Below are 14,664 nucleotides of genomic sequence, written 5' to 3' on the forward strand. Positions count from 1 at the left end.
TAATAACAACCTTTATTGTCATTGTACATATATACAACAAAATTGATTTTGCTCCTGCTAGCGCTATCCATAATAAAAATACAATGCAACATAAATAATATAGAAAATGGTCCTATAGAATAGAGTGAAGAATGTATCTTTTCTTTTTATGTACACTGAGAGCTTGTGCACCAAAGACAAATTCCTTGTGTGTCCAGTCACACTTGGCCAATAAAGAATTCTATTCTATTCTATTCTATTCTATTCTATTCTATTCTATTCTATTCTATTCTATTCTATTCTATTCTATTCTATTCTAAATGTAAAGTAGAGTAAATAGAAATAGGAATAGAATAGAATAGAATAGAATAGAATAGAATAGAATAGAATAGAATAGAATAGAATAGAATAGATGGAGGGGACCTTGGAGGTCTTCTAGTCCAACCCCCTATACCATTTCAAACAAATGGTTGTCCAATTTCTTCTTAAAAGCTTCCGGTGTTGGAGCATTCACAACTTCTGGAAGCAAGTTGATTAATTGTTCTAACTGTCAGGAAATGTCTCCTTAGTTCTAGGTTGCTTCTCTCCTTGATTAGTTTCCATCCATTGTTTCTTGTCCTGCCCTCAGATGCTTGGAGGATAGATTGACAAGGAATGCAGGAGGTTAGCTTTAATTCCTGCTTGCAGTATTCCTTGGAAAACATTCTGATGGGCTTTTCCAGGAAGTTAAAGAAAGGGGATAGTTGAACTTGTTCTTTAATTTCCCTCAGATTACTGTAATTGCATTAAGAAAAACTATAATTTCATTCAGTGACATAATTGTCATTAATTCACCAGGAACTCTTGATAGAAGGGATAATTATTTGGGAGGTGGGGGAGTCCTAAGCAACATGTGCAGTGAAGCACAATTCCTCACAACAGCCATTCAATGTTTAAAACCAACCTTTATATTGCATTGTATGTTCTGCAATAGTAGATACTGGCTCCATAAAGCAGGATAAACCTTTCTAGGATAAGATTCTCCAGACTGTTTGTAAACATATTTTTTTTTTATGTCATCATAAGATTGGTCTCAAAAAGGTAGCTTGAAAGTTTATATTTGTATATGACTTATATTATATGCACTGATGAAGTTACCTAGTGAGGTAACGAAACGTCTGCAAGAAAACAACCAAGCTCAGAAAGCACCAAAGACTCCACAGACTTCCTCCTCTTCCTCTTTGCATACCCCACTGCCTTCTAACCCTGATGGTGTTACCTTGTGTGGTAACGAAACATCTGCAAGAAAACAACCAAGCTCAGAAAGCACCAAGGACCCCACGGTTTACCCAGATATCCCTCAATTTTCAACCATTCGTTCAGCATCCCTTCAAAGTTACAGTGGCCTTGAAAAGAAAATGACTTAGAACTTGGAATCAAATTTACCATTTCAGTACCCCCACAGTCACATGATCAACATTCAGGTGTTTAACAATTGCAATATATACATAATAATTGGCTCCTCGACTTACAACAAACATTCGTTCAAACTTACAATGGAATTGAAAAAAAAAGGGGGTCTTATGGCCATTTTTCACACTTATGACCGTTGCAGCATCCCCATGGATTTATGTTCAGATACTTGATAACTGACACACATTTATGGATTATCAAACTTTGGAGGTTTTCAAGAAAAGAGTCCCTTTATTTGCTCCAGCTTTGACCCCAATGTCCTGGTTACCTTCTGGCTGGAGAAAAACTCTCCCAGGAACAGCCTTTGGCTGCAGAGAATCAAGTCCAAAAAATGGTCAACACAAACTGTAACTATAAGTCCAATCAAGGCAAGGTAATTTGTCTGGCAGGGCAAGAGAAGGAATTTCAGACATGAAGACATGGCAGTAAATCAGCCAGGTTGGGAGGATTCCAGGAATGCAGATAAGCACAATCAACACAAGATAACTCACATTTGCTCCCAGAAACTGCCACACTCAGCATGCATCTCTTTTAAATTCTCATTCCCAGCTGTGGCTAATGAAGGGAATCAGGGCCCTTTCCTCCCGCATAAGCCACGCAACCCACATTGCTCTCTTCTCCATTGCACCCTGCGTGCTCTAGGATGAAGGGGGGGTGGGCTTGGGTCTTCCTCTAAACTGTGTGATGACCCAGGTCATGGCACAAAGGCAACACAGTCAAATAAGCAAGAAGAGTCCCTTTATTATCTCCAACTTTGCCCCCATTGTCCAAGTTACCTTCGTCTGGAGAAAATTCAGTCCAAAACGAAATACATACAGACTGCAAATAAACCAAGCTGCAGTAATTAACTTGACAGGGCAGGAGAAGGAATTTCAAACTTGAAAGCACGGCAAAACTCATACAGTTGGGAAGACGCAGGAACACAGATAAGCCACGAAGAGACCAGATCAACTCACAATTTGCTCCCAACAGTTTGCTGTGCGCAGCTTCCCTTTTTAAACATTGTGTTCCCAGCTGCAGCTAATGAAGGGAATCAGGGCCCTTTCCTCCCCCGTAAGTCACGCAACCCACGTTGCTCCCTTCTCCATTCCTCCCTGCATGCCCTAGGATGAAGAGGGGGTGGGCCTGGGTCTTCCTCTGAACTGCTTCCCTCTTATTCTACCTCTCTCCTGCTCTGCCCAGCCAGACTTTGCCCTTCCCCAGTTTCCTCATTCCCACTCCCTGTCAGCAGTTTGTCTTCCTCCTCAGATTTAGACTCCGACAGGGGCATGACAGTCTCCTGGTTGAGGCGGGGATTGGACTAGAAGACCTCCAAGGTCCCTTCCAGCTCTGTTCTTCTATTTTTCTGAAGTATAATCTCTCAACACAGCTACTGTATAAACTGTAGTTCCAGAGAGTATAATTTGGAAGATAAAAGAAATCCAGAGATGTTCCTATGGGTGGTTATTTGGCTTGCGGTAGCTAAGGGAAATAAGGGTTTGAGAACTCGAAGTGTTTCACTGTCCAGCCAAGTCTTCACAGGGTTGGCCCAAGGCTTACCTAGAACTCTGTTTTAAAGAGATGGGCAATTCATTTCAAAAAGAGAGATTTGATACAATTGCTTTATTCCATCAGCCAGTTATTGCTTGCTCCGACAAGCTCCGCGAGATCATTTAATTAGAAATGCTTGCCAACCTGCTATAAACACAGCGTGGATTTGTACACTTTTTAATCATCTTTTTCTGCAAATCGCTTCCTATTCCTTTTCAATCTTCTAAGTATTTTTCCCCCCTACTTTAAGTTTTGAAAACTCAGGGGGGAAAAAGTGCTTTGGAATTGAAAGTTCTCCAGGTATTTGCCTCTCCCGACCCTTTGTCTTATAAACGCTGAAATTTTCCAATGGACATTCCATAGGTGTTTTTTCAGGAGACAACTGGACTTTCTGTTTTTTTTTTCCTTTGAAGACATTTCGCTTCTCAACCAAGAAGCTTCTTTAGCTCTGACTAGATGGTGAGGAAGGGTTTATATTTCATGCAAACAGCTGGTCATTTGCACCCTTTTAGAGAGTAGTTGAGGCCACTTGGAGGTTCATCTGTGTCCTCTGGGTCACCTGAGTGATGCTCCTGGTTACTGTAGTCTGCAATTTTTCCCCTGGAAATCCTTTCCTACTTCCACACTATTTGAAGAGTGTCCATCCCAAATTGTATAGCTAAAAGTCTGTAGAGACTCTCAGTCATCCAAGTCATAGTTGTGCCAAAGGTGATTTTTCAGGAGGCAACTGGACTTTCTTGGATGAGCAGTGAAATGTCTTCAAAAAACAAAGAAAGTCCAGTTGCCTCCTGAAAAAGCACCTTTGGGACAACCATGACTTGGATGAATGAGAAACTCTACAGACTTCCAATGGACATGTTTTTAAAAGAAAATAATATTAAATATGCCGTACTTTAATTTTTTAAAAGCTTGAACTTATACAATTTGCTATGTTTTCAATGCAATAAATCTAAACTCTTTTCTTCCCCATGCCAGGAAAATAATTTCTAAAATAATTTTCATTTCTGGGTTGTTGTTTTTTTCAGGGAACTTTAAATTATTCATTTAGCAAGGAGAACTGTTTTTTGGCTAAAAAGTAATATGCATGGGCACACAGATACACACGTGCAAACGTATTTGGGCATTACTCCAGGTCATAACATGGTTTGTTTTGGAGGGCAGGGGACAATTCCGCTTCCACCCCAGAAAAAAGGTTCAGCAAAGGGCGAGAAGTGTTTTCATATCCACTCTTCTTCAGGTCTTTGAAATGTATACTGTAGATCTTCTTTCAAGACATATATTATCTCCTCCAGCCCCCCAAAAAGCAGCAGTTCAGTAGTTATCTAATTACAAAGTCCTCTTTAAAAAAAACACACACATTTAATTAGGTATGAGAATTAATCCCACTCACCACAAAAGCTATCAAGCTTCTTATAGGGGATTCCCAGTGAAAGCAGCTTCGGAGGAACTGTATCGTGTTCCAAATTGCCATGGAGATCCGTTTCACCCGATCCACATTTCTTGATAAGATCTGGTGGGCAGCCCAGCCAAGGGAATGAAAATAAGGGAGAGGATGGTCAGGGTGGCAGGAGAGGTTTTAACCGTAGACTGGGCAGCCAAGATACCCCCTCCCCCCGCCAAACAGAGTAATGTGTTCATATCTGTTCTGTTCTATGTATGCATTTTACAAGTTTAAATTGTTTTCATAGTTAGATGGGTGTGTTATACCAGGCTTGGAGCACATTGACAGTTCTCTACCAATGCATCATTCCTAAAATTCTGGAAAGCAACATGATGGGGGAAAAGGGGGCTTTCCTGATTAAGAAACCCAATGAATTCCTTATATTCAATTCTGAATCTTACATTCCTATTCAGCATTAAGCTTCTACTGGGGTGGGCAAGTGATGTCATGGAAGTCCAGAGGTTGCCTTGGCCATAATGCAAATGATGTGATTTGGATGATATCATAGCTGATATAATATCCTCTAATATCTATGGATATTATGGATATCTATCTATTCTCAATCATCCAGGTGGTCCCAAAGGGGCTTTTTCAAAAGGCAGCTGGACTTCCTTGTTATTTTTGTCTTTGAAAAGGTTTCGCTTCTCATCCCAGAAGCTTCTTCAGTTCTTCAGCTCAGAAGAGGAGTTGAAGAAGCTTCTTGGATTAGAAGCGAAACGTCTTCAAAGAAAAAACAAGAAAGTCCAGTTGCTTTTAGAAAAGCACCTTTGGGACATCCTCTGGTATCCCTGTAGTTTCTAATAGAGATCAATGTTTCTAAACCATCTCCTTGTCCTGTATGTTCATCGTCTAACAATGATCTTGAGAACTTCCATCCTGAAGGATGTGGAGATGTGGCACTTTCCAAAGAATGAGTAGAGTTATGGAATTCTGGGGTCCACAGGGTTTTGTCTAGGAGCCTCAGCATGGACATACCTTCTTGGAAAACTTGCGGTTGTCTTCCAAACTTCTCCTCTCGCGTGGAAAAAAGGTTCTGATGCTTGCTCTTATCTGAAATGAAGTAGCAACAACCACGTAACACCAGAATTCAGGGTTCCATTTAGCATTCAGCCACCACACTGACAAGCATAAACCTGGATGTCTTCTGCCAATATTCCTTTTATCTAAATACTCCTCTACAGTTGAAACCTCCCTTGTTGAGACTGTTCTTCAGCCTTGGAGAAAAGGTCACCCAGAAACATGCCCACATGAAGAGGTTATTCAGAATAAACCATGGTTTATGGAATGGATTGCAGCTGGTCTGGGGTTTAGGTAAACTCAGTTCTGATCTCTCTCGATAATGAAGCCAGAATCGGGAGAGAAAAACAGCAATTTCCATTTTTCAGGAAGCCATTTATTTGTTTAGGGTGGCCCAGAGGCTCTGTGGTTAAGGTGCTGAGCTTCTCAGCTGAAAAGCCAACAGTCTAGGTTAGAGACCTGAGTGTCAATTCATAAAATATTTCTATGGTCTTTTTAGAGTTGCCAACAGAAAGAAAGGGGGGAAAGGGGTTTGAAAGAGCAGAGCAGCAACTTGGAAAATGAAAGTGAATTCCATGAATAGTTTTTCAAAGATAGTAACCAGGTGACTGAAGTTTCTGCCATCTAACTGGAGAACATGACTGATGACTCTTGGCTATGGATGTGTCCCATTGGAGAATATGAATTACGATACACCCAGGGGGTGGAGGGAAAACCAGGGCCAACGGTGATAATGAATTACGTGTCTCAGAGTCAGCTACACCCAGGCAGTGTCGGACATGTTCACTCCCAATAAATCCTTTTGAAATTTTGGAAGTTTGGCTCGAGACTCATGATTTAATTGGGGTAACTGTTGGAATCCTGACACTGAGCTCCATGCGATGGGTTGAGCTCCCATCCTCACCCAGCTTCTTGCCAACCTAGCAATTCAAAGGCATGTAAATGCAAATAGATAAATAGGTACCACTACTCCTCTAAAGACCATAGACTTACAGGATTAAACAGGACTTCTATTTCCAAGTGGACCATGCCTTTCAATGGAAGTTCCAGATCTTTATTCTTTAACACGTAGCAACTTTGCTGCCCATTTTTAATCTGTAAGTAACAAAGAAAAGTGTCAAAAATAAGCTCAATAAAGCTGCTATTTATATCACCTTCAATGCATTTGCACAGCCAAAAAAGTGCAGAGAACAAGGATTAGTGGGCTGGAGGTTAAAACGTATGGGGAACCATTGCAGGAACTGGCTGATCTAATGATAAGAAGGACTAGAGGTGGCATCACAAGCTGTGTTCCAATATTTAAAGGGCTGCCACAAAAAAGATGCAGTCAACCTCTTCAAAGCACCTGAAGGCAGGACAAGAAGCAATGGATGGAAACTAGTCAAGGATAGAAGCCAAGAGGCAAGTTCATGAGATGAAGAGATAGTTAGGAAGATACTAGATTGTGCAGAAGTGGATAGTTTGACATTGAAAATTAAACGGAAAGAAGATGTAGAATATTATCAAACATGGAATCTCTTTTACCAATGGTTGTAAAAAGGGGTGGAGATTAAGAATGTAAATTTGTATTGTTAAGCACAGTAAATACCCAGACCACATGGTGTTTATTAAGCACTAAGAAATGCATTTAATAGAAAATCCTTTTTTTTAAAAAAAAAGAGGCAAGTTCATTATTTTCCTACCATGAAAGGAATGCACTCAACTTCAAGCCTAAAAACCATGTGCTATGCTCTGTTCAGGCAAGTCTAACTTTGGTTGCTTTCTCAAGGTCAAGCTCTAGTGCAGAGGTCTTCAAACTTGGCAAGTTTAAGACTTGTATACTCCAACTCCCAGAATCCTTCCTCCAGTCCTGTTAGCTCAGGAATTCTGGGAGTTGAAGTCCACAGGTCTTAAACTTGCCAAGTTTGAAGACCCTTGTTCTAGAGGTTGTGTTCTATTAAGGACCACTTCTGTTTTTGTGTGGTACATTGTGGGTCCTGTAATCCTCAAAGCACAACAGTTACCCCAAATCCAGGAGCCTTCAATTCCACCCTCCCTCCAAGTATAATCCCCATATAGATGCTGAATCTACAAAATCATAACTGGAAAAAATATTCACACCTACTTGAGAGACAAAATAAATACACATGACCAAAAATAAATGGATTCCTATAAATAGTTCGTTGTTGCCTGGAATATAAAATGTATTTCCAAGGTTCTAATTTGTTTGTTGGCTTCTGTTGTGCTAAACGGGAGGTTAGAAAAAAAAAAAAAACCAAACACCCATCTCAAACCATTTGGCTCATCAGGAAAGGTGGTTTTGGCTTTTAAAAAATACGGGCGGAAAATAGACATTATACATGGTACAATAAGGATTGATTACACATTTGGTTTCTGCTCAGTCTCCCTCCCTTTTCAACTGCAGGCCCTGCTTTTTAAGATGGGAAATAACTCGATTCAAAATAATGTAACGTGAAAGCTGTCACAGGATGGGGCGGGGGTGGGGAATTATCTCTGGCAGAACAAAATACCCAAAGATGATTTTGAAATGGCAGCCCGCATTTTAAGATGCTTTCACAAAAGCCTCCTTAAGTTTTAAGGAAGGAATATGTTAGGTTCAGCGTCACACTGAACAATTATGACTACCTGAGTTTATACAGTTTCATGACAGGTGAATCTTCAGACTGCTAATCTTCAGATCTCCCAGAATTTCCCAGCCAGCATGGCCATTGAAAACTACCTATGTGAAGGATGCTCAGATTACAGAAAGCTGTTCTAGTCTCTCCAATATGACAAATTAGAAGCTTAAGCAAGCTATTTAATAACAGAATAACAGAGTTGGAAGGGACCTGGTAGGTTATCTAGTCCAACCTCCTCCCTTCCCCCCGGTGCAAGCAGGAGTCCCTACACCAAGGGTCTTCAAATTTGGCAAGTTTAAGACTTGTGGACTTCAACTCCGAGAATTCCTGAGCTAACATGACTGGAGGAGGAATTCTGGGAGTTGTAAGTCCACAAAACTTAAAGCTGTCAAGTTTGAAGGCCCCTGGAATAATTAGAGAAAGAGAGGTAGAATAGATAGAAACAGAGATAGATAGAATAGATAGATAGAGGAAGAGAGAGAGAAAGAGAGAATAGATAGATAAAGAGAGGTAGAATAGAATAGAATAGAATAGAATAGAATAGAATAGAATAGAATAGAATAGAATAGAATAGAATAGAATAGACAGATTAAGGGTTTTCAAGCTTGGCAAGTTTAAGACTTGTGGACTACAACTCCCAGAATTCCTGAGCTAATGTGACTGGAGGAGGAATTGAAGTCCACAAGTCTTAAACTTGCCAAATTTGAAGACCCTGCCCTACACCATTTCTGACAAATGACAATCCAGTCTCTTCTTGAAAGCTTCCAGAGATGAAGCTCCCACAACTTCTGTAGGCAACTTCTGTTCTGTTGGTTGATTATTCTCAATTCTACAAGGATGTTTAGATGACTGGGGAAAAAAATGTATAAAAACCTTCTGAATATCTGGAAAAAAAACTAATATTCTTCATGTGAAGACTTGCGAACTGAATGTGTAAATGAAGATTCTATCATCCAGGCCAACAGTTATCTAAAAAAGGTTAAACCATGGCAACTGGAGCAAAGTTTATTCCAAACTGCACAAAATGCTATCCTCTAAACAGCCCTGCAAAACATCAAGCTTCAGGGCAGACTCTGCCCCAGCCTAATGGATAGATTTGCTCAGCCATTTGTACAAAACCTGCCAGGTGAAATGGATGTGTGGGAATTCAGCACTACTAAGGAGAGCCAGCGCTACATCTACCAAGCATCAACCCTATTGACCACTGGAGAATTTTAATAAAAAGGGGGAAAACGTTGGAGTCCTGATACTGAACTGGACGCTAAGAGGTCTTAAGAGGGGAATGGCAGGGTTTGTGTTGTTCTAGTTTGCAAGAAAAACGAGTTGGCAACTTTTCTCCCTTTTTACACACATACACACGCACACACACACACACAAGCATTCATTTACAGAAGTACATCTGGCTTCAGTGCAGATGCGCCCTCCGTGGTTGAAAGCATGGCACACAATAGTTCTAGCAGAACTCAGGATTTGCCATCTCCGGATAGGACAAGGGAGGAGAGTTTAACAGCTGCAAGGGATCATTGGCTGTTCTCTTATCTGAGCAGAAGAAATTCATCATTGGGCCAACCCAGGAAATTGCTGTCCAAATGTTGTGTACAAGTCCTCTCCCCACTGCCCTACCACATTCTGTTTCCCGCCCCCTGGTTTCCTTCTGTAAATTATCAGCCACAAGGAAACCTTTATGATGGTGCACGTAGATAATCACAGAAGGGTCAGCCGGTTTTTGAATGTTTCCAAACTACTTCCTTCAACATTAAGCAAAATAGAAGGGCGGGTTAGAGAAAGAGGAGAGAAATATAACTTTGCCCTTGAGAAAGAATGCAATAATTAGCATTCAGTTGTGGATTCAGTGCGGATTCTGGGATTTGTCATGTAGTTCTAGGCTTTTCTAAACTTCTACCAGTTTAGAAAAAAAAAAAATATTCAGTGGTGCTCGGTCACAGCAAATTATGGGATTATAATTGTAAGTAAATTTCTACTTGCTAGGTACAATGCAGATTTTCAGTTTGGCTTAAGCTGATTGGGACAAAGAGATACAAGAAAGTAAAGTTCAGATCCTCATTTTATTGAAAAAAAATGCCATCAAACTGGCAATGCTCAGCCTTCTCTTTTAGTCTAGTAATTACTGCTATGGTAGCACAATCTCTACCCAAATTTACTTCCTTTCCTTTCCTTTCCTTTCCTTTCCTTTCCTTTCCTTTCCTTTCCTTTCCTTTCTTTTCTTTTCCTTTCCCTTTCTTTCTTTCTTTCTTTCTTTCTTTCTTTCTTTCTTTCTTTCTTTCTTTCTTTCTTTCTTTCTTTTGTCAAGCAATTATAAGATTACAGGTATAAGTATAAACATAGTTATGAATACATGAAATGGATACATATAAGAAAAATAAAAGAAACAATAGGACAGGGACGGTAGGAACGTTGGTGCGCTTATGCACACCCCCTACTGACCTCTTAGGAAAGGGGTGAGGTCAATATTAGACAGTCTAAGGTTAAAGTTTTTGGGGTTTGGGGGAGGAAACCACGGAGTCAGGTAGAGTTTCCTTCCTTCATTTCCTTCATTCCATCCTTCCATCCATCCATTCCATCCTTCCTTCCTTCCACCCTTCCTCTTTCTTTTTCTTTCTTTCTTTTCCTCTCTTTTTCTTCTTTTTCTTTTTCCCTTCCTTCCTTCCTCCCTCCCTTTCTTTTTCTCTTTCTTTCCTTTCTCTTTTTCTCCCTTTTCTTCCTTCCTTCCTTTTTTCTTCCTTTTTTCTTTTTCTTTCCTCTTTCTCTCTTTCTTCCCTTCACCTCCCTCCCTCCTTCCTTCCTTCCTTTCCTGTCATGCTCATAAGTGATACGAAGCTCCCTTGTATAATGATGTGATTATATCATTTTCCACACTGCATCCAACCAACCTGATCTAGTTACATATGGACCAAAGCAGATCATCACCATCACTCCGTAGTCCAAAAGTAAATTCAGAAACTTCAATCCTTTCTTTTCACAAACCACCTTTTTCCTCAGTCAAGCCCCAGATGCAATAGTACAACAAACCCAGATATGCTGGGACCGCCTTTAACCAAATATGCTAAAAAAATCAACAGAATGCAGTAGCTCTCTCTCCATCACTGTAACACAAGGAAGGCCTTTTTCCTTCCTCTTGTTTCAACAACCATTTGAGCACATTGTTCACCGGGGATGTGTAAAACACACCAATTCCAGATCGTTCTGCTCTCAGATTGGTTGAGTTTTGCACATTGCTATTCTTTGCTCCATTTGCTAGGACCCACCAAAGCACAAATAAAGGAAGATGAGAATTGGATCTAGTCTCAGGCAACCAGCTGGCCGGCCTTGAAATATTAATTTATTTACTTATTTTATTTCAAACCCATCCACTATCCAGATTTCTCAAAGCAGATTACAAAGTGACTAGAATGATTAAAAGGTTTTGGAAACATTTGAAAAAAAAAAAAAGATTCAAAGATTCAAACAATGAAACCAAGGAAAAGCAATAAATAGTCCAAGTCTACTATTCCAATGTAAAAACAAAAATAGAACAACTCTGATCTTTTACAATTTATACACTAGTGTGAATGTCCTCCTCCAATATTTGAGTGTAGGACAGGAACTAAACATTAAGTTCAATTCAACTAGTAAATTGCCTAAGAAGGAGAGGAATATTTTAGCTTTGTGCTAGAACAAAAAAGTTTATTGCTAATTTTACTTTTCCACTTACTGTGTTTTAATTCTGTGTTTTTGGTTTTAAAATCATGTTAGCCACTTGGGAGTACTCCCTAGATCAGAAAAGCATCTATTAAAGAAGCAAAATAATGCAGATACTCCTCGTCTCACGACCCCAATTCGTATCAGAATTTCAGTTGATAAGCAATATGATTCTTAAGCGAGACACACCAATTTTACAAACTTTTTTTTGGTGCAGTCATCCTGCAAATCATACAATCATGAAGAAAATCCAGCTTGCCAATTGCCTAGCAACCAAATTTTGATTACATGACGTGGGGGGGGGGGGAGAATACTACAATGGTTGCAAGTGTGAGGACAGGTTGTGTGTCTCTTTTTTCAGTCCCTTCCTAACTTTGAACAATTGCAAAACGAATGGTCGTAAGTTGTAAGGACTGACTGTAATTAAATAAATGTCATCCAAAATTTTGCAGTCAGGCCCTCCTTCTCTAGATACCTCTAAGTTTCCTGGAGAAGTTCATCGGGCAGAAGGTATTCCTTGAGATAATCTAGTCTCAGGCTCTTTGGGGCTTTAGAAGAAGGACAGAATCAATATCACTTGAATTGTTAGTAGCATTTTATAAAGCCTTAACAAGACCACAGTTAGAATACTGCATCCAGCTTGGGTCACCATATTGTAAAAGAAAGATGTAGAGATTCTGGAAAGAGTGCAGAAAAGAGCAACAGAGATGATTAGGGGTCTGGAGGCTAAAACATATGAAGAACAGTAGCAGGAATTGGGTTCGTCTAGTCTAGTTGAAAAGAAGGACAAAGGCTGAATGATAGAAATGTTCCAATATTTGAGGGACTGCCGCAAAGAAGAGGGAGCCAAGCTATTCTCCAAAGCACCTGAAGGCAGGACAAGAAGAAATGGGTGGAAATTAATCAAGGAGAGAACCAACCTAGAAATAAGGAGAAATTTCCTGACAGTAAGAACAATTGACCAGTGGAATGTCTTGTCTTCAGAAGTTTTGGGTGGTCCATCAACTTTTAAGGAGAGACTGGACAAGAATGACGTAGGGTCCAAGGTCCCTTCCAACTCTGTTATTCTCTTATTCTGTTAAACCAAGACTTTCAACTAAACCAGAAATGTGCCGTGATATTATTTGTTTTTAACATATCAGCTACACGAGAGAGAGAGAGAGAGAGAGAGAGAGAGAAAGAGTCAAAATGAACATTCTCCTTCACTTTCTCCGTATCCAGCCCATGGACCATCTCCCTCCCTCTCAGAGCCCCATTCGGGAAATTGTGAGGGGCTCTTGACAAATGTCTATAAAATCAAGAGGAAAGGGGAGGGAATTGAGATCTAACATACCCCTGTCAAACTCACACAGCCGGCTGCCTCTCACACAAGCCATTTGGCAAACACTAGCTCTCCAGGAGACCAGCTGCTCATGCTGTTCCCGTCCAGCAGCATCAGGGATATGAGGATTTGGGGAGAAATTAACAGAGTCATCAAAAATTGAATAAAAGATGTTAAGGAGTTGTTCCTTCCCTGTAAACATCAAACGGTTCGGCGCACGACGCGAGCTTTGATAACCATTCCAAAAAAAAAAACAATCCCAAGCAAACATTAGAGAGCTTGAAATATGAAAGAATAGGATCAAAAAGAGAATTATATCTATATATGCTTTTTTTTTTTTAAAGAAGAGATTAAACCAAGATATTTTGGGAAAGGATTGGCCTGCCTTGAAGAACAGAGTCTGAAGGGTCCTGTATTCATGGCTGAGGGGGAAAAAACTACCTCAGCAACTTTCAGACATATAAAGTACATATAAATGTATCTTCGGAGGCAGCTGTTTCTGACAATAGTGAGATATGAACAACATCTACCTGCTAGTCTTCAAAATGTGCTGTGGGATATCTCCTAATTTTAAAAGTATAAGTTGCTCTTCAAAAGAAATTTCCCCAGCCTGCCTTAGAAAAACAGTTTTAAAGGACAGTCTAAAGGAAAAGAAATGGAAAACTGGGGAACAGGCAGCTGAAAATATAGATGTGGAAAGAATAATAAGTTTAAAGTGGCTCAAAAGTCAAAAGGAGCTTTGCCATGAAGCCGCACATTTTCAGATTCCTTTGAAAGCAAACTCTCTGCAATTAAAAACGGAGAAGGTTTTAAAGCTACGTTAAAAGCTATGAAAGTTGAGAAAAGGAACTGTAACTTTCCTTCAGGCCACCTTGGGCAGCTGCTGCTATGGTTTAACTAAAGAGGAGGGCTTAATAAAGCTCTCTGGCAAAAGATGCTACAAGGGTTTTCCTCACTTAAAAAATAAATAAATTCAGAAGTAGCCTTAATTAATTAGAAAACGGAAGAAGAAATGCTGACCCAGTTTTATCCGTGTGTCTTCAGACAGGTTCTTTGGTGTCCCGAGTCTGGAAGTTGAGTCAGGGCAACTGGACTTATTAGTTTTGGTTGGTTTGAAATGTTTTGCTGTTTATCCAAGTAGATTCTTAGAACACAGAATATAGAATAACAGAGTGTGGGAGGGACCTTGGAGGTCATCTAGAACCAAGGAGAAATTCTTGGCTTCTTAGAATACACGTAGAATGTAGAATATGGAAGGGACTTGGAGGTCATTCTAGAAATTTCCTAACAGTGAAAACAGTCAAGCAGTGGAACAGCTTGCGTTTAGAAGTTGCAGGGGCTCCATCACTGGAGGTTTTAAAGAGGGGACTGGACAACCACTTGTCTGGAATGCTATAGGGTTCCCTGACTAAGCAGGGGGTTGTCTTCCAAAGTCCCTTCCAACTCTGTTATTCTGTGTTCTTCACAGGGAAAAGTACTCCAGAAGAGTTTTGCAGCTGTATTAAACTATGCAATTACCAGAAGGACAATAGGGTTCCCATATGAAATTAAGCTTAAGTTGCAAGTACAGAAAGCCAAGCAAACACCCCTTCCAAAACCTAATCAAG

At 40.1% G+C, this 14,664-nt stretch overlaps 1 protein-coding gene across 1 annotated transcript in view; it reads right to left on the reverse strand.

The window, feature by feature from the left end:
- The window catches only part of MCTP2 (multiple C2 and transmembrane domain containing 2), a 137,824-nt gene that overhangs the window by 38,937 nt on the left and 84,223 nt on the right, over positions 1-14,664 (reverse strand). Inside the window, exons 15-17 of the mRNA XM_026709428.2 lie at positions 6,413-6,514; positions 5,378-5,452; positions 4,352-4,471 (exon numbers count right to left, since the gene is read on the reverse strand). Coding sequence (XP_026565213.1) covers positions 4,352-4,471; positions 5,378-5,452; positions 6,413-6,514 — 297 coding nt within the window. The remainder of the gene's footprint in view (positions 1-4,351; positions 4,472-5,377; positions 5,453-6,412; positions 6,515-14,664) is intronic.

This window comes from Pseudonaja textilis, chromosome 13, assembly GCF_049901715.1.
Source record: "Pseudonaja textilis isolate UNSWEBS1 chromosome 13, rPseTex1.2, whole genome shotgun sequence".
Lineage (NCBI taxonomy): Eukaryota > Metazoa > Chordata > Lepidosauria > Squamata > Elapidae > Pseudonaja > Pseudonaja textilis.